At 48.0% G+C, this 25,668-nt stretch overlaps 1 protein-coding gene across 5 annotated transcripts in view; it reads right to left on the reverse strand.

Moving 5' to 3' along the window:
* Positions 1-25,668, reverse strand: part of GRIA3 (glutamate ionotropic receptor AMPA type subunit 3) — a 154,121-nt gene that overhangs the window by 4,957 nt on the left and 123,496 nt on the right. For 4 of the 5 annotated variants that reach the window (XR_007509514.1, XM_049828106.1, XM_049828104.1 and 1 more), the window contains 2 exons: positions 16,439-16,686; positions 15,765-15,879 (listed from right to left, as the gene is read on the reverse strand). Coding sequence is in view for 4 of the 5 variants with exons in the window: in XM_049828106.1 (XP_049684063.1) it covers positions 15,765-15,879; positions 16,439-16,686 (363 nt within the window). In the remaining variant the exon portion in view is untranslated. The remainder of the gene's footprint in view (positions 1-15,764; positions 15,880-16,438; positions 16,687-25,668) is intronic. The other variant, XM_049828107.1, reaches the window with a different exon arrangement.

Raw genomic sequence — 25,668 nt, forward strand, 5'->3', positions numbered from 1 at the left:
CGGCTGCTGACTGTGGTGCTGCTAAGAGCCTGCAAGCCCTGGGGGACCCGAGCTCGCCCGTCCTTTCTCTGTGGAAAAGCAGCGCCTGAGGAGCCCTCAGTTGGGTTTTGTCATTTCCATTTCTTCCTTGTGTGATGTCTTGGTGGTTTTTTTCTGCCTGCTTCCGTGAGACAGGCTCCCTGCATTGGGGACATCTTCCGTTCCTGCTCCTGCTTGAACAGCTTTGATCCCCGCTCCGTGGCCGTGCGGGGCAGCCAGTGGGGAGGGAAGGGCTGGATCCTTATCCCCAGTGATGCTGTGCCGCTTTGCATGGGATAACAGCAGGCAGACGCACGCGTGGCTGCCCTGCAACATGCCCCGCTGCGGGTCCATCCTCGGCTGCCGTCAGCGGAGGAGATCCAGGAGCTCAGCCCGCGTCTGCGCCGGTGCCAGCCTCACTCCTCGCTCCCGCTGCTCCCTGCTTTTCTCCCACCCCAAAGCGCATGACTCTCTGCAGAGCAGAAGAGATTGAGGAGAAAGAGCAGCACAACCTATACAAAACACCTTAATTGCAAGCTTAATCACACGGCGGCATTTAGGGAAATGTCCACGGGCTGGGAGGGCTCACAACCCTCAAGCAGCTGGGCCCGGCCGTGCCTGGGGCAGGTAGATGCTGGAAGAAGCAGCTAGTGAAGAAAAGCCTCGTTCCCTCATCTGCCAAGAAGCTACCTCCGAGACGGCCGTGAAACCTCTCAGCAGCTGACGTTGCCCTCGGAGATGCTACGTGCCCTTCGGGAGGAGAGCGGCAGCGAGGTGCCAACCGGAGAGCGGCAGCCCACGGAGCAGGTCGTGGGGGTACCATGAGAAAAATGAGCATTTTCAAGACCTCCTGAGCTGAACGCTCCTTGGGCTGCACCAACGTGACCCAATGCGGCATTACCGAGGTCAGCAGGGACGGCAAAAGCAGGAAAAAAACCCCCATCGAGGTGGGGAGAACCGCTGGTCCCTGGTCCCTGTGGCAGCAATGCCGGCACTGCCTGCGCTGGCAGAGCTTCCCGGCTGGCCAGAGGCAGCACCACTTCTCCCGGTCTGCACAGGGCTTGGTTTAACACCAGCCAAGATTTTATCTTTGTAAAACGGCTATTTTTAAGCAGCAGCTGTAATCTAATTAAGTATCAATCAGGGAAGGCTCCACACACTCAACTGGACACAGCAGAAAGACGGGACGTGTTTGCTGGCTCGGCCCCTCCACCAGGAGCCGGCGGCATCGTAAAAAGCCAGCTGTACTGCAGCAACGTTTGCATCCACCTATAGGTAGGGCTCTAAAATATCAACGCACGCTCCACAGACACTGCGAACGCTCTGGGTGCCGCAGGTAATGCACCTGCCCCGTTGGTTTACGCCAACAGGGACCGGCCAGGTCCTGGCCAAGCCGCCCCCGCGGACCCTCCTGGGCAGCTGTGTCGTGACGAGTTCCCCGGTGACACCCGGGCAAATACACTGTAAGAAGCCGTGCGTGATTACGATGCAAGCCAGCGAAAGCGGAGGGTCTTTACCCACCCGTTACAAGCCCCGGTAAGAAGGAGTGGTGTGGATTATTGCTTAGAGAACAGTGCTCTCATTTTAAATTTCATTTAAAAACTATTCAGTTCGGAGAGATTTTATGCAATACATCTCTCTGCTTTGAAAAGCATTGTGCAGCTGAGAATACATGAACAATAGGGAGAAGGTTATAACACCTTTTCTCCTATCCGCATATTTTATTGTGCAAATTTTCCCCTCCCCCCAGTCCTATTCCAAACACTATTTTTAATTTGCATGCCTTTATAAAACCCATATGGAGTACAGAGAATTTGCATAACATCCAATACATTATAGATTAGCTTTCACAACATTATACAGTATTGGGAAATGAGGAGGCTTAATATGCTAATTAGGGTGCTTTATTTTTTTTTAAAGCCAAGATTGGAGTTAATTGTGCACACGCAACTGCCAAAAAAAAAAAAAAAAAAAAGTTGTAAACTAGAATTATCTTAACTAAACAGATGGGAATTTGCCTAAACTGGGGTTTTCACTATAGTTTGTCATGGCCCTATTTGTCAGGTGAGGTACTGCAATACCTCAGCCCAGGTAGGAAAGAGGCGATTTCCTCCGTCCATCTGTCCCGGCACAAGGAGCAGAGCGGGACAGGCAGACAAGTGCCGAGGAGCCGCCGCATGCTTCAGGGCCACCAACCTTTGCCAGCAGAGGCGTCACCGTGCCGGGGGGCTCCTGTGCTGGGGGGCTGTGAGCCGTCCTGCCTGGCACGGGGACCGACCATGAAATGCAGCTTGTTTGATCAAAGTCCTAAGGAACAATTGTGTCTGCTTCCAGGAAATTAATCCCGAGACCTCTTAATGCGCGAGCTGCTCCCGTGTGCAGCAGGATTGGAGCGACCTGGTGATGGGAGAAGGTGCGACACCTCTGCAGCCCCTGGTCCAGCGCTTCACCCGCAGGGATGCAAGGCGAGCTACTGCGGGGTGGACTCCTCAGCTCCCAAATTCCCAAGATAAGTAAATATATTGAAAAGTGAGCGTGAGCCTGGCTGCTGGTACCTTTTCCGACTGCTCATCTCTGAGTAGCTGTCTAGCCTTGTTCAATTTAATAGTCAGAGTCAGGCATGGCTTTGGCTGAAAACCTAATGGAGGTGCAGAAGGGCACGTCTGGGCTGTGGTGTTTTTCTCGCCGAGTGCTCAGCAGTGCACGTTGAATGCGAATCCTCTGTACTGTGCCTCGGCTCGCAACTCAGCCCATCCCAAAAGAACAGCCCTTGGGCAGCGCCAGCACCCTGCCCACGCCGGCAGGTCCAGGGTGCAAAGTGTTTTGTTTGCTATTACAGAGGGAAGCGTAGGGCTGTTCTGGGAGCGAGGGCTGTTAGCTGTAGGAAAAGGATTTTTTTCATAGCTTGCCCTGGCACTGTTTGTTTGAGGAGGGATTTTTTTTTTTTAATTGCCTTAGAGGCAGAGGAATGGAGAGACTAAATGACTTGCCCGGGTCCCACGGGAAGGCCGTGTCCCAGCCACCCACCTGCCTCCCTGGCCAGCTGTGCCACCCCAAAAATGGCTGAGAGGATCATTTGCTCAGTTTCTGGGTTTCTCTCTCAAAAGACTTCCATTTCCTCATCTTTTTCCTGGGATAATTTTGTGCCTTCCAGCTGCTTTTTTAATTAGGTTGCTGTTGTTGGGCTGTGCAGGATATCCTATGAGGTCCTCGGCCCCTTCCCCGGGGGCTTCAGCTGTTTTTCCTCTGCCTTTAATTTATGATGGGATTCTTTTTCATCTCCCCCTCCGTGTGGTTTTCAGCCCAGCTCTCTAGTAGTTTGGTTGCTTTTATCCAAGAAAAATGTTCAGAGGTTTGAGAGCTTGTGCTCTCTTGTTGCGCTCTGTATGCCCAAGAAAATGAGCTGAGGCAATTAGGATCATTTCAGATGTCATAAGATGGTATTCTTGCAGTGTTTTTCTTCTTCACCATCACAGAAGGATTTTTTTTGTTTTTACTTGCTTGTGCTTTTCATCCAGATGTAGTAGGGTCGGCTGCTGCAGGCTTAACCATGTGAGGCTGGATCTGTTGGGCTGCTTTACCAACCCTGCTAAGATTTTTTTTGCCGACATCTACAAATGACAGGAAGACTTGAGTCTAGAGAAATGGTCCCGGCTGCCTCATACTGAATAGTATTGCCCCCAGTGGCAAATTAAACCATTTGCTATGGTTGATTTATTTAAGAGAGGCATGACGTTAAGAAGATCGGTGCCCATCTATTCTCACAGGCTTCACTTTATCAGAGTCTGCTGCAAGCATGATTTTACACCTGGGACAGAGGTGGGTTTTATTGGTGTTTCAGCAGTTTCGTTCCTCTGGTTCCCTGTTAGAAGACCCTGGTCGGGTGCTGGCAGCTACTGGCAGAAAACGAGCGGTGCCGGTCTTTTTCAAATGCAGCGTGGCACCATCTCAAAGGGAAGGACCTTCTTCCCTTCACCTTGAGGCCCTGGACCTTCTCCCTGCTGCATTTCAGCCCCTCTTGGCTCAGGACACCAGCCCCAAAAGTCCTGCTGCACCCCTTGCTGCTGATGGCCCCAGGCGACAGGATGATGCTGACGGAGTGAACTCATTTTTGAAAAACGATGTACATTCAAGCATTAAAATTTCATCCCTGAACTAGGTCCCCAAAGCTTTGGGTTCAGTTTAAAAATCCTGGCCACCTCTCCCTCCAAATTCCGGAATCGCTACAGCACTTCTTTGTCGTGAAGGTTGATCTTGCATAAAATACAGCATCGCTTCCAGGCTGAGTAGGCTCATCGCGCTGATGTGTGAGATCATCCTTCAGAAGAAAGAGCTGCTATATGCTCTTTGTAGAGCATCTATTACGTTTCTATTTCATTATTACCTATTTTCCATCCACGCCCTTAATATGGAAAAGAGGGAACACGATGGTGCAGAAGCCATCTGCGCTCTCTTCTTCTCTTTGAGACACCCTCACCCTCTCTGAGGGATTTCTTGCCCTGCCTCCTCTCGCCACAGCACCAGTTTCAGGTTAGCTGCAGTAGTTTTTAACTCCACTGAAAAAACTGGTGGCATTATAATATTTCTTTCTGGCCAGAACAAGTTTGAAGTTGAAAAAAGTAAATTAATCATCAAAGAAATAGTTCTTTATCAGTCCCAAATGCGAGAAGATATAATTTCTGCCCCTCTCAAATTATCAATCATGACAGGCTTTTAGTTTGATTAATGACCTTTTAGGTTCACGATTTCACCTGCACCTATATAAAGTAGATAATCCCTAAACAGATATTTTACCTGGTGCCATCACTCTAGCTTCTACCAGCTTAAGAAAGAGACCCAGCAGGCTGAAGTCCCACACACAACTGGAAAAGCTGGCCAGGTTGCTCTTTTGGTGATCTGATTCCAGTTACTGGACATCGTGTTTACGTGCTGGTGCTGCAAACAGGACCCTTCCCTGAATGAACTCGGACTGCAGAGAAGAGTCTGAGCAACTTCTTGGAAAAGTGCTGTTAATTTTTGAAAAGAACATCCCAATCTTGCCAGGAAAGAGCCATTTTCCAGGAACAAGCGATGGGATGTACTGATGTTAGTGGCTTTGTAGCCAGTGTTTCGGCTGGTCCTCACAAGTTGCAGCAGGTGACCCAGTGAAGAGCCGGTGACCACTACAGGCGAGATTTAGGAGCAAAAGTCACTTTGGGACTTGAAAAATCTCACCCAATAATCTGTAGACTTTCGTTGGCTGCTTGTAACTGGTGTTTGAGTGGCATAAAGTCTCGGCAACACCGTAGTTATGTTTATGACTTGCAATCAATAAAGATGTAAGTGGTGATTGGAACAGCTTTGGATAATTCACATCCCATTCTATGCTCTAATGGATGTAATATAAATGTTATACCCAAAAATGATCATTGCCAAGGAGAGCAAATGAACACGGCAGACAGCACACTGTTCCCTCAAACCAGATGAACCATTGCTCAGAATTAATTTCGGATTTTTAGATGCAATCTTCCAGAAAAGGGAGCTGCAACGAAAAGGTGCAACAAGCAAAGGCTCTTCAACACACTAAAGGGCTTCCTCAGGGTTGCGCAGGTCTGGGTGGGCAGTGCATGGGTTGCACTGAATCTCCCAGGCACTGGGGCTGCCCGAGGGCTGCCCTGGCACCTTTTGCCACCTGGGTTTTACAAACCGCAGGTGTTCTTCCGCCGATTTCTGATGTTCTGTAAAATATTTGGTGTACAGGGTACAGTGCGGCATTTTCTCAGCACTGTTCCTTGCAGCATCTTGAGAGTCCAAATGTAGCTTTTTGGGGCGTAAAGGGTGAAGAAATCACGCATGAGCTTGAAGGAAGACCAGAATAACATCAGCAGTGAGAACGCCTCTCTGGTCTTGAAAATCGCTTTTCTCCGCTCGTGCCCAGGGCAGAGGCTCAGGACAGCAGCGAACAAGCTGCAGAAGAGCTGACCAGTGTCCCGGCCCGGAGAGGGATGCCCGGCTGCCCAGCCGGCTCGGGAAGATGCCAACCGCCGGGCAAGAGCTCCAACCACCGCAGCTCCACTGCTCTTCTGCGCCGTCCCTGCGCAGGAGGGCTCGGTGGCTTCCACAGCGCCACGTAGGCAGGACATTTGCACCCCCAGCGGCACCAGGGAGGGATGTGTGCCATCTCACCCAGGGACAGAGGGTTAAACCAGTGATGAAGCTAAGAAATTGAAGACCAGTGGCCACGGGGATCCTTCTCACAAGGCAGATGGATGCTGGCTCCAGACGTATGGTAAGCACGGCTAACGCGAGCCTCGTCCATTGCCAAGAGGTTTGGCTAGAAGGCCAGGGACATCACTTCCCCGGTACTTAATACAGCATCTGCCACAATGCAAAATCCTGCGTGGTCACTAACGTGCCCTTTCTCATTTTTTTTCCCAGCAGTACAACATCAGATGCCAAATAACTCTGGTTGGAGAAGCGCTGTGGAAACGCAGGCACACATCACTAGGGATGCGGTATTTACAGCAAAGCTGTTTGTGTTTTAATGTACCCTGGCGCTGGGCCGTTTGGGTACATCGGGGGAGGCAGAATCACCGTGCCAAAGGCACCCCTGGGCTCCAGCTGCGTCATACCGCATGGGCGCAGAACAGCTGTAAATCTGGTCTAATATCTGGCTCGGCCAGGTTTATTGCTGATTTGTGGCATCAGAGCAACAAAAAGCCACAAGAGGTTTCTGGCAAATCTGGCCTTCTGAAGATTGCAAGATTAATGACGCGTGACGTCCTCCCTCCGAGTCGGCGTGTGGCCCGAGCAGTCAGACCAAGAGCTGCATCCCCTGCAAAGGGCTCGTCACCTTCCCGTCCAAATCCCAGTGACGTGAAGGAGACGAAAGTCCATGGTGGTACCAGGTCTTGGTTAGTACGTTATCAAGTGTTTTTTGACTTGTTGTATTTTTAATCCCTGTTATTTTTACCTAATCCCTTTAATTTAGGAATCTGACATATTCAGAGCACTCTCACTTCTGCAGCGGGAATTGTTTTTCTCTTGTTTCTAATGACCAAAGCTGTCCTTGCTGGCTGGAGCACCCCTGGTACTGCTGACATCATCACAACCCAACCAACGTTGTAACATCAAAGAGTTTAGACGTTAAATGCTCGGGTTTCCAAAATCCACCTCACAGTGTCAGAGGAAAGGCAAGTGGACTAAGGCGTGAACAAGCAAGGATTTTCTTAATTCAAAATGCCCCCTAACATCCTTTGGGGTAAGATTCCTGAAAACACTGAATTAATTGTTCCTGTTGGTATCACTGGCAAATTTCCACTGACTTCAGGGGAGGCAGGGTGGGAAGCCTGTTGCGGACATGTGGGAATTGTCACCTTTACCGTGCTCGGCGAGGGAAATATCTGAAGGGGACAGGGAGAACGACCCCAACGACAGCACCGTTGCTTCGCACCGCGATTTCAGCCCCACGCATCCAGCACCACAGAAAACCCCCTCAAAGCCACGCATCACGCCAAATCACCGGCCCTCCCCGCTCAGCGCTGACGGGAGGAAGGGGAGTTGATGCCCGCGGGGTCCGCAGTCCTGCTCGCTGGAGCTGAGCGGGCCAGAAGGCAAGCGGACCACCGCCGTGGCCCTGAGCTGGCCCGCGCGGGCGCACGGCAGTGCAGGGCGCTGAGAAATGCAGAAATCAAGCCTGGGCACTCTGCTTAATTTGACGGGATACCACAAAAATCTCACTAACAACCACCTTGGTATTGTTAAAATATAAAGATAGAAACAATCCAGGAAGAGATACCAAATGCAGCGTTATTCTCTAGAGGGCATTGCTTGAGGTTAAAGACCCATCTAAATCAAATAAGGCATTTTATTCTCCCAAGCTCTATAAATCCCAGCCTGATCTGTAACTATTGAACGGACTTTTTGTCAGATCTTGTTACTGAAATAACTTCTGACTAGATACAAAAGCTGCGGGTGAATGCATTGTCCAAGTGCTCTGCTCTTTCCAAGATCTGTCTGCCTGTCATAATTTAGCGATTTAGCAATGTCTCTGTGCCACAACTTCATGTTCTGCTACGCACCCACGCGTGAGGGATGGGCAAGATTTCAGATGGAAACGGGCTCATTATTAAAACCCACTACATTTGTTTAAAGACTACAGTTACCTGGAACTTCAAGCAGGAGTGAACAGAGCCCTGAAAGTGTGGGCATAAAAACATACGGTCATTCGCTATTCCTATTGGTTACCTTCTGTCTCAAGAAGTGACCTTCTGTATTTCACACTGAACATTTAATATTCGTGGAGAAAGCACCAGGCCCTTCTTCTTTAAGGAACAAACCTGGTTGCTCTTTGCTACTATTTCAGATCTGCACCATTTTTTCCCTGCCCTGCGTTACCAGCAGTTGCACATCTATAAGATTTAACGTTTGAGGGATTGAAATGTTTTACGGGTGGGCAGAGGAAGGGATAAAAGTGAAAGCCATCTAGCTTGAAAAGACAAAGAGCTTTCAAAACTAGAAGATTAAAACCCAGCGCCTCAAGCCCCATATATCCCCCAGCCACCTAAGAAATACGCTGCATGCTGATGGTGGAATAACGCTCAGAGGCATTGGGCTCAGGGCTAAATCCCCTGGCAGAAGGACATTGTTTTTCCTCAAGAGCAGAGCCAGAAGCGGTTCCCTTTGCTCAAGGGGGGCCGGGTATCAGCGCCCTGGGACTGCGGCTCCCCGGCTGCCAGCGCTGGCCGTGGGCTCATCCGTGGCCGTCACCCACAGCTGGGCTGGGACTCTCCTTCAGGTCACTGCACGGTTTGCCTCTTCTGTGCCTTTTGGTACCCAACGATGTCACGGGATGATGAAAATCTTATCTGTGAAATAGCGCAGGAAGTCATTTTTAAAATTTGGTTGTGCTGCGATATTGCCAGCAACAGAGCCAGCAACTGCGGGAGATGGAGACAGGCGGTGGTTCCTCCCGCCGAACTGCCGCGGGGTGTCAGCCTGCCGGGATTCCTTCTGTTCAAAGGGCATTAGTGACCTCCGCACGCTTCCAGTTCTGCTCTGGTGGCAAACGCCTGTAAAGGAGAGGCTTTGCAAAGGGTGCTGAACACCCATTTTGCAGCGGACGTTCGAACGCTCTGCAAATGATCTATCAGGGGATGGGATTTTTAGTTACTGCTGAGTATACGGTAGCTGCAATAGTTCTCCGTAACAGAACTTTGTTCTAGTCTTCATTACTGTGTTTTTCCATAAATAGTGTTCTTTTGTTCAGTTCAAGGTTTCTTGCGTTTTTCTTTTAGAGGCAGGTTGGAGCAACCACTGTAACCTTGTGGAATCTGTGCGGTTTTTCCTTGCAGTAACTAGGTATGCATTTTAAATTCAGGTGTGTTAACTGATGCTGTATTTGCTGCAACGTGGAAGACATACAGAGATGTACGATGCCATTGTACCACCTACACACGCTCTGAATACACCTGCACGGAGCCAGATGTGTTACCAGCTGAGACTGCAAGTCCCTCCACTCTTTGCAGAGACTTTGCAGCCTGTGTTTGGCAGCAGCTGCTGTCTCTAGGAAAGTATATTTATATGTTTCATAAATGTAGCTCAAACAAATTAAACTCTGTACTAACAGGATCGTAATTTAATAGAAGTGCCAAGAGCTAATGCAATAATACGTGCCTATTGGATTAGGAAATGCAAGCCATAACAAGTCACTGTAGTTCATTTACAGCAGTGCCCGAGACTGGAGGTACAGATGTGGCGAGGGGGTGGGAGGAAGAGCTACCCGAACAGGGAGGCAGGATAAGGGAGAGCAGATGCTTAACGTCACGCTCAAACCTACAACATCTGAAACAGCAACGTGCATCTCTCCTGTCATTGCCTGGATCCTTTCTAACCTGGACGGATATGAGCAAGAGACTCAACTTACCTTGCGTGCAGGCTATCCCCTCACCTTCTCTTTCTCTTGCCTCTAGACACATCCATTTTTCCCCCCGTCTTCTATGATTTATTCTCCTCTTGGGACGGCTTCTTCTGTGACTCCTGCTCTCGGGCTCCTCAGTAGGCTGCAGGTAGGTGCTGCTTAGTCCAAAGGCTACACAAGACATTCAAAGAACAGCTACATCGCTCGTATAAAGCTAGAGGCGTCCGACCCACGATTACAGTGCCAGCCAGCACAGAGAAATCCACCGGAGCAACAACGCAAGTGCCTGCGTCCACCTGAGCTCAACGCTGAAACATTAGAATTACTTTGAAGAAGAAAGGCATTTACTTTTCCCTTTGTATGTTAGGTGCCAGCAGTTACCGTTACAGAGGAAACAGGCAAGCCCAGACCCCCAGGGAGATGTTCAAAGGAAGGGCCCTGCTCCTGCTGCTGGGAGCCCCACTTTGGGCCGCTGGTTTTCCTTTTTCCTTTTCCAGTCCCAAGGAGCTCTGCCGCGGCTTCTCCTGTACTGATGCTTACAACGAAGGATAAATGACTCATGCAAGCAATTTATGGAAATTAACTGTTGAGCACCACAGGTATTATCAAAACGAGCGCATGAGTCACAAGTCTTTCTCTAAGATTTCTCGCGGCCATAAAGGCAGGACGCAGTGCCCCTGCACGAGGCCCGGCTCTGCCCCCGTTAACGCTGCACAAGCACGTGTCCTTGCCCACTCAGGTCCAGCTTCGTCAAGGCAGCAAAGCTCGTCCCCACGATGCTAAAGGTTATACAGGCAAAACAAAACAGTTCCCAGTTCTTAGATGCCAGCCCTGACTCCACCAGTATCTTCCCAGCCTGGGCAACCTGCTCATCCCAAATTCTCGTTCTCCTAGTTACATTCCCAGGAAAATACCCTCAAACAATCTGCGCAACAGCCCAGACATTTCTGCAAACGGGAGCACGCTCTCTGCCCTTCTTGGCAATGCTTTAAGCGAGATGCTCCGATGAACTCCCAGAGCATTAAGACTTCATTATTGGCACAAACCATACACAGTATTATTTCCTAATATGCTATAAAGTAATAGCTGTCAATTAAACAAATATTCTGATGTCATCCTTTTAAAGTATTATTTTGCTTTGTCACTAATTTGCACAATACAATAATTTCACATTACTCTTCTAGCTCTGCGCATGAATTACTCTCCTAGCTCCGACCAGACATTTTATCTTTTTCCAGCTCATAACCCAGGCCTATAGAATGGGTGGCAAGTAAGTTCATGCTGATGAACATAATTTCAAACAAATTGCTCAAATAAATTGTGCTGCATCTTTTTAAGATAGCCATTTCCCCAAATGTTCTCTTTAAAGCACACCACTTTTGGCAATGGTGCTCTTTAGATGTCAGGTATCATCTAAAATAATGCGTAACAGATTCCTTCTAAAAATAAGCCACTTAAAAAAATTATGCTGCAAATGCTAATGGCTGTGCTGAAAATGTATCAAAGCAAAATAGCACAGAGAAATGGGGGAACAAATCCCATCTGCTTATGGCCACACTCACAGCTCGGAAGGGCTTGGGAATGTGATGCTTTATGGAGCATGGCTCCGAGGGCAGAACTCAACTAGCACGCCGGAAAAGTAATCCTACGATTAAAAAGAAACAACTGAAAAACGAAGTAGCGTTACATCGCACGTCATTTCACAGATGTAATCCAAAAGAGATATCAGCCTAAAAAAGAATATATTAAAGAAATTAAGTCAAATAATTAGCAAATAATCTGGGCATGTGAAGTTGGCGAGATGCTGCATTCAAACATTCTCCTTCTGTGTTGGTTGTCATTAAATGTTACCATGAAGGCATAAGAATACAAGAAATATATCAACAGCAGAACTACAGAAATTTATCTTAGCAGAAAATTGTTCCTATGCAACTGAATAATTAGTTTCACTTAAGTCACTCAGCCTGCTACCGCCGTCTGCATCCCCTTTTGTCTATTTCTTGTTAAATTCCTATTCAGCCATCACTCAGCTCTGAGATGATAGGATTGTATAATAAACAAAATAATTAGTTTCCAAACTCGTAATACACTGTAACATATTTCCTGGAATATGGTTTTTTTATAACTGCTATTTTGCATTCTCTCACGATTGAGAACTCAGCTCACACGTGTAAGAGAATTTGAAGACGGTATAATTTTGCCATGAACCCAACGGATGAAAGTAAATTCACGCTCATTTAGGAGAGCTAAGTGAACAAATTCTGATGCACGTCCCAGAACGTCTGCACCAGCCAAGTCAGCCCACACGTACTGACATGCGTCACAGACAAATTACATATAGATGGAGCACATTCCCCTTGGGACTTCTTAAATAAGGACCACTACCGAAATGGGGGAACTCCCAAGACACTGCAGGGCGGACTGGCACCCTCTGCTGCACACCAGCGCTGGCATATACTGGTAGCACTGAAAAGGAGACATAAGTCAGCTGAGGCCTTTAAAAAAATCTCATTAGAACAGCACAATCTCTTTAGTCTTAAATTACGAGTGGACCCCAGGAGCACGGGATGCTCACAGGACTAACCTTATAGTCTGCGTAACCAAACAGATTTGAAACCTTGGAGAAAGTCGACTGAATACCTTTTCTTTTTCCCGCTGCAAGACTCAAAATCATCGTGAAATCTGAAGTCACTGTTTAATTTTCCAATGGCAACGAAGATACGATAAGAAGAGGTGAAGTCGCAGCTCAGAATCATTCATCTCCAAGCACAGGCGAACCACACGCTAAACCGCAGGAGGGATGAGCACGGCAGGGCATTTTCTGGGCGACTGGGTCCTTTGCGGTACAACGATGGGCACTGGCACAAGCGAACAGGCTGCATACTTACCTCTGGCTTTCAGCGCGAGCTAGAATATCAGATCGCACAGAGGAATTCAGCTTAAGAACCGGCACCGTCGGTCTGCAACGGCTCACAGCTACACACAGCTCGTTGGCAGTAGGTAGGATGCGGCCGATTACAAACTCAGGGCGGCGATTTCCCAAACTTGGGTCTCTACTGGCGGAGCTAAGAGAAGGGGTCTGTCAGCTTAGCCGGTAGAGAGAGCTGCCCTGAGCCAGTAATGGTCCTCGTGCCGCCCCGTCTGATGGGGTGCAAGGTCTGCATCCCCCCCTGGGGCACCTCCACCACCCCGTCTTCTCTGATCCGACCCCCCCCACACCTCCTTTAAGGGAAAAAAAAGAACAGTTTTGAAGCGACTCCTCTGAAACGCTCTATAAATTAAGCCGTGTTGGTAGAAACGATTAACCGTAGAGACGGGATGAGATGACGGGGGCAGCTCAGGGCTTCTGGTGGGAGGACGGAGCGGAGGAGAGAGGCCGGTGAGACTGGGGGGGCCGCAGCACCCCGAGGGCAGCGTCAGCGGCCGGGGGGGCGTCTGCCTGCCTGCCAAAACGCCGCGGCATCGCCGCCTGCAAAACGCCACCTCAGAAAGAAAAGCCATTTCCTAACAAAAAAGCCCTTTGATTTACAACTCTCGACACAACAGCGAAGCCCTTCCCCGCCTCCCCTAGCTTAGTCTTCTGCGGGAGGTCTTCTCCCACCCACGTTCTCCTGCCTGGGGACTTCTGCCGGCTGAGCCGTGCCCTCGAGAGCCGGCGTCTGTAGCTCAAACAAACAAGCAGTCCTTCATCACAGCCTGCTACGACAAACTGCGGAAAGACGGCACGTTGTCATTTATGGATTAAACCTGCAAAACCCACGTCATCGTGTTTGCTCCCCTTCCCTCTTCGCTGGACACCCACCCGTGGTACCAGGGCACACCTGACTCCGCTGCCTTATCGCTCCCTGACCAGGGCCAAGGGCTCGCTAACGGATGGTACTGGTCTTTGTACAAGGTCTTTCGGCACAAGCAAAAAATAGAAGGATGGCCCTGCCCTGACTATGACCGTTTAAAAAATCCTTTTTAGTTTCGTTAGGGCTGTAAGCGTTAGTTGGCTGGGTTTAATTCAATGAACTTGAAGCAATGAAGTTCATTGAAGCTGGTTTGTACAAAGAGTTTTCTTTCACGGAGGCAGCATTAGACAATGCGGTGCCGGATCCCAGGAGAATATTAAACATTTAATATACTGGCAAGTGTAACGTTTTATAAAAATGTTGCGTGAAGGATGAGCAGCAGAGCTAAAAAGCATAAAAAAGCTCATGCTCGTCTCCAGGCTGCTGCTGAGCACTGCAGACCTCCAGTTACTGAACAAACCTGAATTCAAGAGCTCTTCCTTCCTTTATTACGCAGTGGCTTTTGCTAACACCAGAGATGAGTAGCTGAGTAATTTCCTATGTAGCCAACTGTAAGCAACTCTTACTAATAGAACGCAGCAGTAATTTGCAGTAATTGTGCAAATCTGCAGTTTACTGAAAATACTGTTATTATTGATTTTGGACCAAAGCTGAAGCATTTTTATGAGAGAGATTAGGGGTTATTGTTCCTTAAGGAACTGGTTTTACTAGCTTTAGGAGAGCGTCACTACGAAAATTAATCTCGGTACTTTTCAGTATGACAATGTATTGTAAATTAATTTTCTTGGTAATTCCTGTACTCCAGGTGACCAATAGTGCCCAGCCTACTCTAGCTACAGCTTCTCCTTACCAGGTTAAAAACTGCAGAAACTGCCAGCTTTACAGGGCAAGGTTGGCAATATGAAAGCACACTAGTTAATTTTTGCAATGCACAAGCTTATTAAAGCAACTTTGAGAGTCTCGCTGCCACAGACGCTGCCTGAAAGACTGGGGGAAGCCTCGGCTCAGCAGACGGCGGTGACAGCTTTGCCACTGCTGTCACTGGAGCTAGGGTTTTAATCCACATCTGTTTCAAAAGCGCAGCAAACACGAACGCAGTGCTCCCGCACAGGTGCGTGCAGAGACTGGTCAGTGACCTACAAAAGGTGGCATTTGAATATTCTAGGCAAAACTACCAAAACCTCTTTCCTTAAGATTTATTTCCAGTTTAGCGCATCAACACACTTCCCTGTTGCACGCAACGTATCTCTCGTTTCAGCTTTGCCTACTGCAAGCTCAAGCTCCTTACACGTTACTGTTATTGCTATTTTTTTACCATTAACAGGTGACTACCGTCTCTGCGTAACACCATGTCTTTGCTATGATCGCTGCTTAACTCTTCCATCTCGTCCCCACGTTGCCATTAGATGAGCAGCCACCCTTTCCCTCCCTGAGCTACAGATGCACCCAAGCAGCTCTTCTCCGGAGACCAGGCTTCCTCCCAGGGGCACCAGTTCAGACCAGCAAACCAGCATGTGCTGGTACTGGTTCGCTTGACCCCTCCCCAAAAGAGCAAAGGAGAAGGGAGCCCTCTCGCCTCCAGGTCTGTGCTGGCAAAGCTGATCCTGGCGAAAACAGCCTCTCAAAAAGCGCTCTCCATCACAGCTAAATCATGGAGAAGGACTGAAGCCCTGTCCCCCGGCGGTTAGGATGGCGGCCAGATGTGGTCACTGGTTTCTTGTACAGTCACGATACTGATTTGCTCTGCGTTGGTCCCACCAATACTGGACTTTCTATCTGTTAGTTAAATAAGGTTTCCAAGCTTGACCAAGCCGGCTGATGATATTAAATAAGACCGTTTCTTTGAAAGAGCTACTGGGCAAGCAAATGGCTTTTTTTTCCCCACCACAATTATTCAAACGGTTTTCATCTGCGTTCTTTTTTGGGTTTGGGTTTTTTTTTTGGTTTGGTTTTTTTGTTTGTTTGTTTGTTTGTTTTTTTCTTGAGAAGTAAAATAACAGCCTTGCCGATTACTCTTTGCTAAGGTACCCGATTGTGGTGACATTGAGGCTGACCTTGGAGTCACCTCCCCCGCTGCCGCACTCTCCTTTGTCGTACCACCATTTGTTTTTCAATTTGTCCAAGAGGCCTTGCTCATTCAGTTTTAATACTGCCAGGTTAACAGCATTTCTTGAAACGATAAAACATAACTTGTAAGAAAAAATGCACAAATGCTTAGGAAATCGTAACGTATAAAAAAAGGAGCACAAGAGGACAAATTGGCTAAAATTTCACAGAACGTGGAGCTATCAAAATGTCTGTACAGCAAATACAGGGTTAAATATTGGAAGGTGGCATGGAGGATAACATTTGCTCAAAACTGAAGTGTGCGGGATGGGGAAATCGTCTTTGAGAAAAAAAGTAACAAGAACACCACATCATGCAGTTAACATTCGTCACATATGGCAGGTTAACTCGGCTTTTACCATTTAAATTGAAAAAGCCATTGAACTGTAAAATTAAAACAGCAACAAACAATCAGAAAGGACAACACGAAGAGAACACTAAAAAAATGGATGCATTAAATAAACGAAACCATAATTTACCGTCTTATTTAACTCCATGGAATATTGAAGATTTTAAACTTTAAAGTTACCTCAAAATCCACAAGAAAGAAAATGACAACACAATACATCAGGGTAGGTGGAATACTATAACAACATGGATATTGTTATATTATTCCACCCACCTTAATGCTGAGCCTTTGGGGGTTGCTACACCATAGCCCTTGGAATCCAGGTTGCCGCCAACTTTCATGGTGTCGCAGGGCTTGCGCTGCTCGATGTACTCGTTCATCGTCGACTCCAGCAGGAAGGCAAACTTCCCCTTCGACTTCCTCACCCTCGCCACCCCGTCCGCCGTCGTTTTGGTGAACACCGAGGGCTCGGCCGACTTCATGTACGACCACATTTTCTCGTAGACGGCTATTTTTGACCTCTGGGAAAGGAGGGAAAGGAAGAGCCACGTTGGCGAGGGCACAAGACCGAGCTCCTCGGGCTTAGGCGGCTTAGGGGTGTAATTAACACCCTATAACTGATGAAGGCTAACAAATAAAAAAGTCAAGGTAGCTCGGAGCGAGACATATTGCCCCCTGAACAATGACCAAACCATAAAATGGTCGGGGAGGGGGAAACATCTCTCAGACGTTTATTCTACTAATTGCCATGTAATTGGCAGCCTGGCAGGCGGAATGAGAAACGGTGTGTGCCCGTTCCAGCGCCTCCGCTCCCGCTCTGCGGTGGGTTTATCCGCCTGCACGCTGCTCTGCTACCGAACCAGAGGGAGGATGTTAAATCCTAGCTCATCCGTCATGGCCAACAGATGCAAAGGAAGCCTCTCCTCTTCGCACAAATTCTCAGCGTTCGTTTTTCTGCTAACTGGCAGCTCGGAGACACTGACATTTGCTTATTACAAGTTCCCAGCCAGGCAGGAGTCCGCTTTTCACAGCGGCGATGGCAGGTCTATGATACAGGAGAGCAGGACAGCTCTACTGGCTTCTAATAGTGATGCTCATATGGGGGATATAAATAGTAATTATAAAATCCTTTATGAATCAATAGTCAAACTTTCAAAACGCAGTTTCACATTTTCCTAAAAGACAGCAAACACAAGTATTAGCACTAAACTGAAAAAATTGCCGGTTAACTGCTTGCGTGTCGTGTGTGTATCTATTTTTTTCCTGTTCTCCCCGTTTTTGAGACTGAGCCAATCCTAACAGCCTCTAGCTCGGCATACAGGTTTTGTAAACCTGGAAATGTTGAGAAACATGTTACGTCCCCTTCTCCCTCTTCCTCACCAGTAACATTTAAACCATTCTCAGATCTTAAAGCCACCTCCAGACCCTTAAGCATTCGTACCCTGGACTACGGGTTAAACTTTCCTGCTTGGTCGACAGAAGGCAGTAATGCCAGCTGTATTTCTCTAAAGTCTAGAAATCCAAAGGATTTATATAAGGCTTTCGGTCCAAGCTGTGGGTACCTCGAATTTATGCCTCCCACTCCTTGCCAGTTTCCTGTCCACAGCTTCCCTTGCAGAATGGGAATGAGGCAGGCAGTAGCTAAATCTAGTTCAAATTTAACAAACTTGTGGCAGAAGACTGTTAATGTCCATCAGCTTGATGATCGAGATGTGTTTCCTCCTCATTCAGGACAATTTCACGTGTTTTGAATAATGTAATGCTTAACAACCAGCCTCCAAACATCTCACGGGGAGAAAGCCCTGCCTTCACCGTTCTTCAAGATTAACAAGCCCAGCTAGTGTCGCTGGGATGGATGGAGAGGAGCACGGAGAGCAAGGGTTTATTTTAATTATCCTTCCCGATGAGCTGAAAAACAACTGAAAACGCAAACCAATTAAAATCAGCCCAACCGACAATAGGAAATCAGAGGGACAACGATGCCGTGCGGCTCTGTTCGGAGCTGGCTGGGTGGTGGGGGGCGAGAAACAAGCACGAGGGAATTTCAACCGAGAGCACTTCTGGGCTAAAGATGGGCTGTACGGCTTCGTTTTGTCCAGCATCAGGAGTGAAAAAGTGGTGGGAGGAAAGGGGTTATAAATCGGGCCCGAGTCACGCTCTCCGAGCACGCTGACCCGGGTCTCCCGCTTTTCCGACACGCGGGCATCTTCACCCCTCCTTCCCTGCCGGGGAGCTGCCCAGGGCACGGCACGGCACGGCACGGCACGGCACGGCTCCCCGGCACCCAGCGGCGCGGCCGGGGGGACCCCAGGGCTACCGGATGGGCCGGGAGGTGGTGGCCGTCACCGTCCTCGTGGGGGACGAGGGTGAGCGGCAGAGCCAGCCACGGCCCGAGGCACGGCGCTGCCCACGGCCGACCCGCCTGCCATCCTCGTGGGGCTCCCTCGCACGGAAAGGTGATGGAAACAGCCTGGCTGGCCAACACGGAGACTGTGAGCAACCAAAATTCTGGAAATTTGAGCTCAAAATGTTCTCTGACAGGCAATTGCTGTGGACCATCAGTCATAAGCCAAATCCGCCCTAATCACTTTTGCTTTTAAAATTTGTGTGGTCTCCCTTTTTTACTCCGCATGTTTACAATTTTAGATTATACTGATGTTAAATTGTTAAACTGTCCTAGTTTCAAGGTGCTTGTCCTTACAACCTTCATCTTCTTTTAACATAAATAATACAAGCGCACCTGCCTGTTTGTATTTGCAAATGGGCATCTAAGGGACAAAAGGAAGGTAAAAATACAGCTTTACTCTTTATATCTCTCAGCAAGCTAAAGTGGTTAGCCTTCAAAAATTGCGCATGCACGACGTATGCTTTTGCTTGTTTTCCTCTGCAGAGTGTGCCTTTAACTACACAGACAAACCAGAATTTCTTTTCCTTTTCATCTTCTAACTCACACCAGAATACCTCTCTTTAATAAGTTCTTTCATACTCTTTCCAGCTGGCCTGACTACCTAAAAGCAATTGCCAATACATCTGTGCATTGTTAATAATAACAGTTATCTGATGAGTGCCAACAGCATGCTCAGGGCTGCAAATGGTCCAAACAAAGCACATTCTCTGCTCCAAGGGCAAAGGGTGAATATCATCATTCATGCTTCAAAAAACCAAATTCCACCACTCAAAACCAGACCTCCTTTCAACTTTAACAAATAGCCTAAGCTTTATAGTTCGCTCCCTTCGTTTAACTCTTTTGGATGATGCGGCTAATAAAAATCAGCACATTTCTATATGATCATTGCCCACCTCTTCTTCTGCCAAGTGGGATTTTCATAATATCTTGTTATTATCGAATTAACTAAATGAGTATAGCAGTCTCATCCAGCAGAAGTAGACAAAAATGCACGCTAGAAATGAACACAGCAGGTATTGACTGGGAATGGTTAAAATAAAACGCATCGTCCACGTGTTGGTTTCGGAGCGGTCGGAGCGGCCAGAGCCTGACTGGGGGAGACTGGGAGAGGACCCACGGACGTCCCGGGAGTGGGGACCAGTGAGGTGATGGGCTCCCACCACTGCGTCCTGCTCGGTTAGCGCTGCTCTTTGCAGCCGTTCCCCTAAATTCAGAATGAGGCCAAAATTAGGATTTATGATGAGGCTTCTTAGAGGAAGGGACAGTGCCGCCGGAGGAGCTGTGAAACCTGCAAACCTGCTCCGAAGTGCTCGAGGGCCTTTTCTGCCCCAGGAGCCGTGTTTTACACCTGCTCAACGGCATGAGACGACCAGTTGACTAAAGCCGGTCAAAGATACGAGATGAAATGAAATACGGTATTTTGAGTAAATATTTTCCTTTTTCCAATTTTCCAATTGCCTCCAAAAAAACCCCCAGAAGCCCCTAAAAGACTTTCAGAAAAGGAAAATTACTTTCCTTTCTAGCTAGCTGCGAAGAACATTTTCACCCATCCGTCCTCCCCTGCAGAGGTTCAGGGCACCCCCCCCCAGCGCCTGCGTGCCCCCCCAGCAGTCTGACACCTGCCAGAGGGGCCAGACAGCAGGAGCGACCATCGAGAAAGGATTTACGCTCCAGAATAAGGTAAGGTCTGACAGATCTGCACTGCTGCTAGAGTTCAGTGGCAGTAAAACATTTTCCCTCTCATTAAAGTGCTACTTTTAAAGAGATAGTTAGAAAAAAAGCTTAAAAGCAAAGATTTAAACCAATTCAAAGCCCATAACTGCAGTAACTCCCTATGCTCTGCAACTCCTATCTCAGTTCTTTGATATTGCTCTCAAGAAGTCCGTCACACACATTTCAAGGGGATATTATTATCATTTTTTTTCTTAAAAGCAACATTTTCAGTGTTTCATCTAGGCCTTGGGACACATTAAAGCATCTTTTCATTATCGCGGCCTTACTGCAGATATAAATAGAGCTGGCCTTTGCTTTGTCAATAGCGCTGGCTTTTTTCTTTCTTTGGAGATGTTTATGCAGAAGTATGAGCCGCACACACCTCAGCACACGGGGGGAGGCAGCTCCTTTTTGTGTCGGCAGAGCCAACGGCTCTCACGCTGAGGACTCCCTTCACTTGGCCCGTTACTAACCGGTACCTAAACACACGCTGCTTCTGGGTAGCGACGCGTTCATTTTAAAAGAAGGCGTCAATTCAATCGGTCCACAACTTTAACAGCGTCTTTCATTCCAATTCTGCTAGTTTTGATGTGCGGTTGGCTCCAGCACGGAAATGAAAAATCCAACAAACCCATGGTGTGCCCCAGCACCAAAAAGCGCAGCTGGATGGGGCTGGGCGCGCGCGTTACAGGCAGCGGGAAGGAGGCAGGTTTACCTCTCGGTTGCCGTTATTTCTTCAATCCGTTCAACAACGACAAAAACCCCAGCACCCGCAAACCTGGCTCCAGCCGAGCGGGACCAGATGCCTTGGTTTCACTTTCGCACATCCCAAACCGCCTAGAGATACACCGCAAAACCCAGCACATCTTGGACGATTCCTTGACGTTGGTTAAATTTAGCTCTAAAATATCTTTGTGACTGAAGCCTTCTCCCTATGACCGAGTTACCTTTCCCCCTCTGCAGACATCTGTCTCGTGCTTCTGCTAAAAGTGACACTGCGTCACCTCCTCCACTACTGAGTAGTGGTGAAGCTATTATATGTGAAAGAAACAGCATTTTTCCTCTACAGTTAAAGTATGTTGCAGGGATGCCCTCTGTCTATTTTAGAACGTTTCGCCCTCTCTGCCACCTTCTCCGCAACCTGCAAGTCTTCTTCAAAATGCCCGCCTCATGGACCCTGTTGGGATATTTTATTAAAATGACCAAAACGGTCCTTTGTTTCTTATGACAAGCACCAGGAAATTATTTCCCAGTAGTCAAGCTAAAAATGTTCTCTTATAGGCGATTATTGTTGATCACCCAGTCATGAGCCAAATTCACCCAAATCCATTTTACTTTTAAAATTCATTTATATATTCTCCCTTTTTTTACTCTGTATGCTTAAAACTTTAGGTTATACTGATGTTATATTTTTTACCTCTGTCTTCAAAACAGAGTGACAAACAAGCTTAAAAAAAAAAAAAGCGGGGAGAGAAAGAGATAATGTCCCCCCAGTAACCCAGGAGCTGGGCTATAAGGAAGAACAGGAGAATGCTTCATGCTGGGCAGTATCAGTCTAAGAAATGGAACTAAGAAGTCTAAGAAGACCCAGAAGGAAAGTAGTTACAACTGCCTGGTGTCAGGGCTGGGTCTGGGCTACGTAAACTTTAATAGACTTTGGAGTAGGCCAGCATACATCGAAATGCAGCAAATCCCACAGGGAAGTGCAGCAAATGAGAGCGAGACCTGTGCAAAGCGGACGGAGCATCCTAACCACGGCATGCACACAACGGTAGGCAGAGACATCGATAAAGGACCTAAAGCAGCAGAGTTAACACACGCCTCTGCTACACCAGCCCTATGACCACTTTATAGCTCTTTAACAAGGGAAATTTATAGCCCTGAGGCAGACAGATGTTGCTGATACAAAACACAAAGGTCCGTACTAAAACCAGTGCAGGTATTTAATCTGAATAATACACGCTGCCTTTATATAGATGCACGCCTCACTGATATGAACTTAGGTAGTTAAGTGTGAACCTTAGCTTCATTATCATCACTCATTGCTTTTCTTCCACGTGTGCAATTAGCTCTTCTACAGTAGCTAATGAATCCAGTAGCTTATGAACCATTAAAAAGCAAGTTACTAAACAGGAGTGAAAAAATGCCAGGAGACTGCGTTGGTAACCACCGCTGCTGTCTGGCTTGGGGACCACTTTGAGATCCATCAGTTTTAGGCAGCGGCTTTCTCGGACTTTCAATACAGCAAACTGCAACGGAGTGGCTGCCATGGTCTTTGTCTTTTGGATAAGGCTTTGATTCGACGCCTTTCCGCTCCCCCGTGAGCCTGACGTTGAGCCCCCCCCCCCCCCGGCCACAGCTGCCTCTGGGGGGAGCGAGGGACGGTGGTCGGAGCCCCCAGCCCAGGGCCAGCCCTGGAGCACGCGGAGGCTGGCCTAATGATGCTACATTCATAATAATAACATGATAAATATTATTAGCAAGGTCCCTGTGCCTGAGATTTCCAAGCTCTTTACTGAGAAGGAAAAAATAGGTTTCACGAAGGCCAGAGGGCACCATTAGTCCCCCATGGCGGATGTGAAAGCAGAGATGTCCCTTACTGAAGGTCATAGGGCAAAGTCTAACAGATCAATGTCACAGCTTTTAGCCACATAACTTGTGATGCCAGCAGTTTACTTACCTATATGGACAGAAAAATCAATCCCATCATTACATGAACCTCTTGTTTTTATTATGTTCTCGTCAGAAGAAAGTAGGTCAGATGCCAGGAGCATGCACAGGACATTTGTCTTTTAGCAAGGCCAACCCCTAAATCTACCAAACTCTACCCACAGTTTATGAATTTATGGGATGCCACAGATAAGCATGTGTATGTAAACTAGTCTGTATATTTGTAGAAATACACAAATCTTTGATAACGTATGCATAAATGTAAAAAGAAAGGGTAAACTGGTGAATAATAATATTGCCCAGTCAAGTTTGCAATGAGAGACACTGTCATGTGGGTTTGTTGTTCAAATTAATGATGTTATATCTTCTGCTTTAGAACTGGCATTTTCCTTTCCCAACTGGGGCAAATGAAGCCCAGAGAGCCGAAGGATGAGTCCCACAAACCTCGGGGCTGCCGCTTTCCTCTAGGATCCCCCAAGTCAAGATTCAGATGCCGCCTGTACGGGGGCTGCGAGGACAGTTTCTGTCTTTTGGCGGTAGCCCTCTCAACCCACAGGCAGTATTTCTCCCCTGACGGGACCGGGGATGGGGGTCTGGGGGTCCAGGGGTCCAGCAGGAGCTCGTGGAGGAGGCAGCGGTGGGGAAGGAGGGTCAACGGCAGCACCGCAGGCACAGGCAGCTGGGGAAGCAGCCTGCAAAAATCCCCTCCAGGCTTCAGCGACACTACTGTTGTTCCCCACCTGACATACATAGTGGCCCGGTTGTAAAAGAAACTTTATCTTCCAGAGAAAATACAATACTGTAAGGGTTTTCTTTTCCTGTGTATCAGGGTCATTTTGAAAACGTGAGCTTTGGCAGCGGGCAGGTAACGTGCAGTAGCTGCTTTAACAGACATCTTTTCTGGAGTGAGCTCCGCTCACACAAACAGACGAGCAAGAAGTCACTCCGGCTGTAACTAGACGTCGCTGACATGTCAGGAACAGTCTGAGTAGCAGAATGTAAATCAAGATTTTAAGACATCCCTTCCTGGCACAACACTGAACCTCAGACGACGCCTATATCCATCTCCTCACTTTATTGCTACCATCCATTCCTCCCCGTCGCAATACTGATTGGGAAATTAAAATGAAAGTCTTTACCGAGAGACAAGCTGCCTTTGTAAATCCTCTGTGATTCACGGCCAGAGCCAGCGCTCGCCCCGAGGCAGCGCGCTGCGAGGCTGAGGCTGCGTGGGGAGACGACAGGGATCCGCACCGCTGCGCTCTGCAGGCCTGTCCGTCCGTCCGTCCGTCCGTCCGTCCGCCTGCCTGCCCAGGGAGCAGGAGGCAGCTCGCACCCGAGCCGGCCGGAGGGAGGGATTACGTCAGCCTTCGGGCTAAGGGGCATCTTTCCAGCAGTGACATATTTAGCAGAGTAGTCTTGTCTGGGCAGCCGAGCAGCACACCAGCCCTGCTCTGGATTTGGCCCGTAATAAATTAACAGAGAACGGCGTTTCCAGCACAGATCTGAACACTGTCAGGTCTAATGAGTTTTCAGCTCCAGACAGAATAGCCCAATATACAGGCAATGATGGAGAAATCCCAGTGGACTGCAAGAGGGGATGTTTCCTATTCACATCATTAGAGTTTCTAAACCTTCATGAATTTTCTAATTATGCAAAAGTAACAGTAGCAGCGCCGTGAGTAATTTATCAGCACCCATGTATTTTAAATGAATCCCTAACAAGCATTTATTAATGTGACACAGCAGCATTACGTAAAGTAGGAGAGACTTGAAAAGACAGGGTCCTCGCTGTCTTGAGCAATGTCATTACCATTATCATAGAGCTGCTCTCTGAAAAGTAGAGCATTCAAACAGCAAGTGGTTTTTTCCCCGAGGCGCTCTCTGCTTCCACTCGGTGGTGCAGACACAGTTACGGCGTTAACCCACTGCCAGCTGCTGTGCCGGGCTTCACCGTGGGCTGCGTCCACACCCGACCCAGGGAAACCCCTCGCCTCCACGGTGGAGCCGAGACACAGCTCCACGCAAGTAGAGCTGATAGACAAATGCCATCGGTTATTGCGGATAAAGCAGAGATTTATTCAAATATTTGAGTGTTGACTGAAAGCTTCGTTAAACCCTGGCCTGTCTGCTGAAACTAGTAAAACGGTTCAGCCACCTTAACCCCCGTACCATCCAAACGTTTCCTTTCCAAGGAGGGGATGATGGATGAGCTGTTAATTTTAGTTCCCGTAAGGATACATTTTCCTCTCCAATCTATAGGCTTAAAGACATTAGATCACTTCATGGGAAACCATTTCTTTTGTAATTATGTCACATTTGATTTCCTGCTGTCTTAAAACTGCCTGTTAGCCATGTGGCAGAAGGGAGGTTCAACAGATTAAGAAAAAAACCCCAAAACCCACATGTAGACCATCTAACATTCATGCAACGGAGAGGCTGTGATCTCTCTGCACACATACATTCACCTTCTAATATTTGTGCACACTCCCACCTATATCAAACAGGGAAGGGAGAGAGAATATATGGGTGAATAAGTTTTTCACGCCTTCTGTGTTGAAAAACAGTTAAACCACAGTACTTTTTCTGATTAATCTCTGCCATGTCGCCTATCAAAGACCTATACAGCTCATATTTGAAGCTATCGCTTTTCTGCGATGTTCTGTTCTTTAAAGTCCATAAATGCAAACACACTTCTATATTTTTGTCAGGC

Source organism: Accipiter gentilis, chromosome 24, assembly GCF_929443795.1.
Source record: "Accipiter gentilis chromosome 24, bAccGen1.1, whole genome shotgun sequence".
Taxonomy (NCBI): Eukaryota; Metazoa; Chordata; class Aves; order Accipitriformes; family Accipitridae; genus Astur; species Astur gentilis.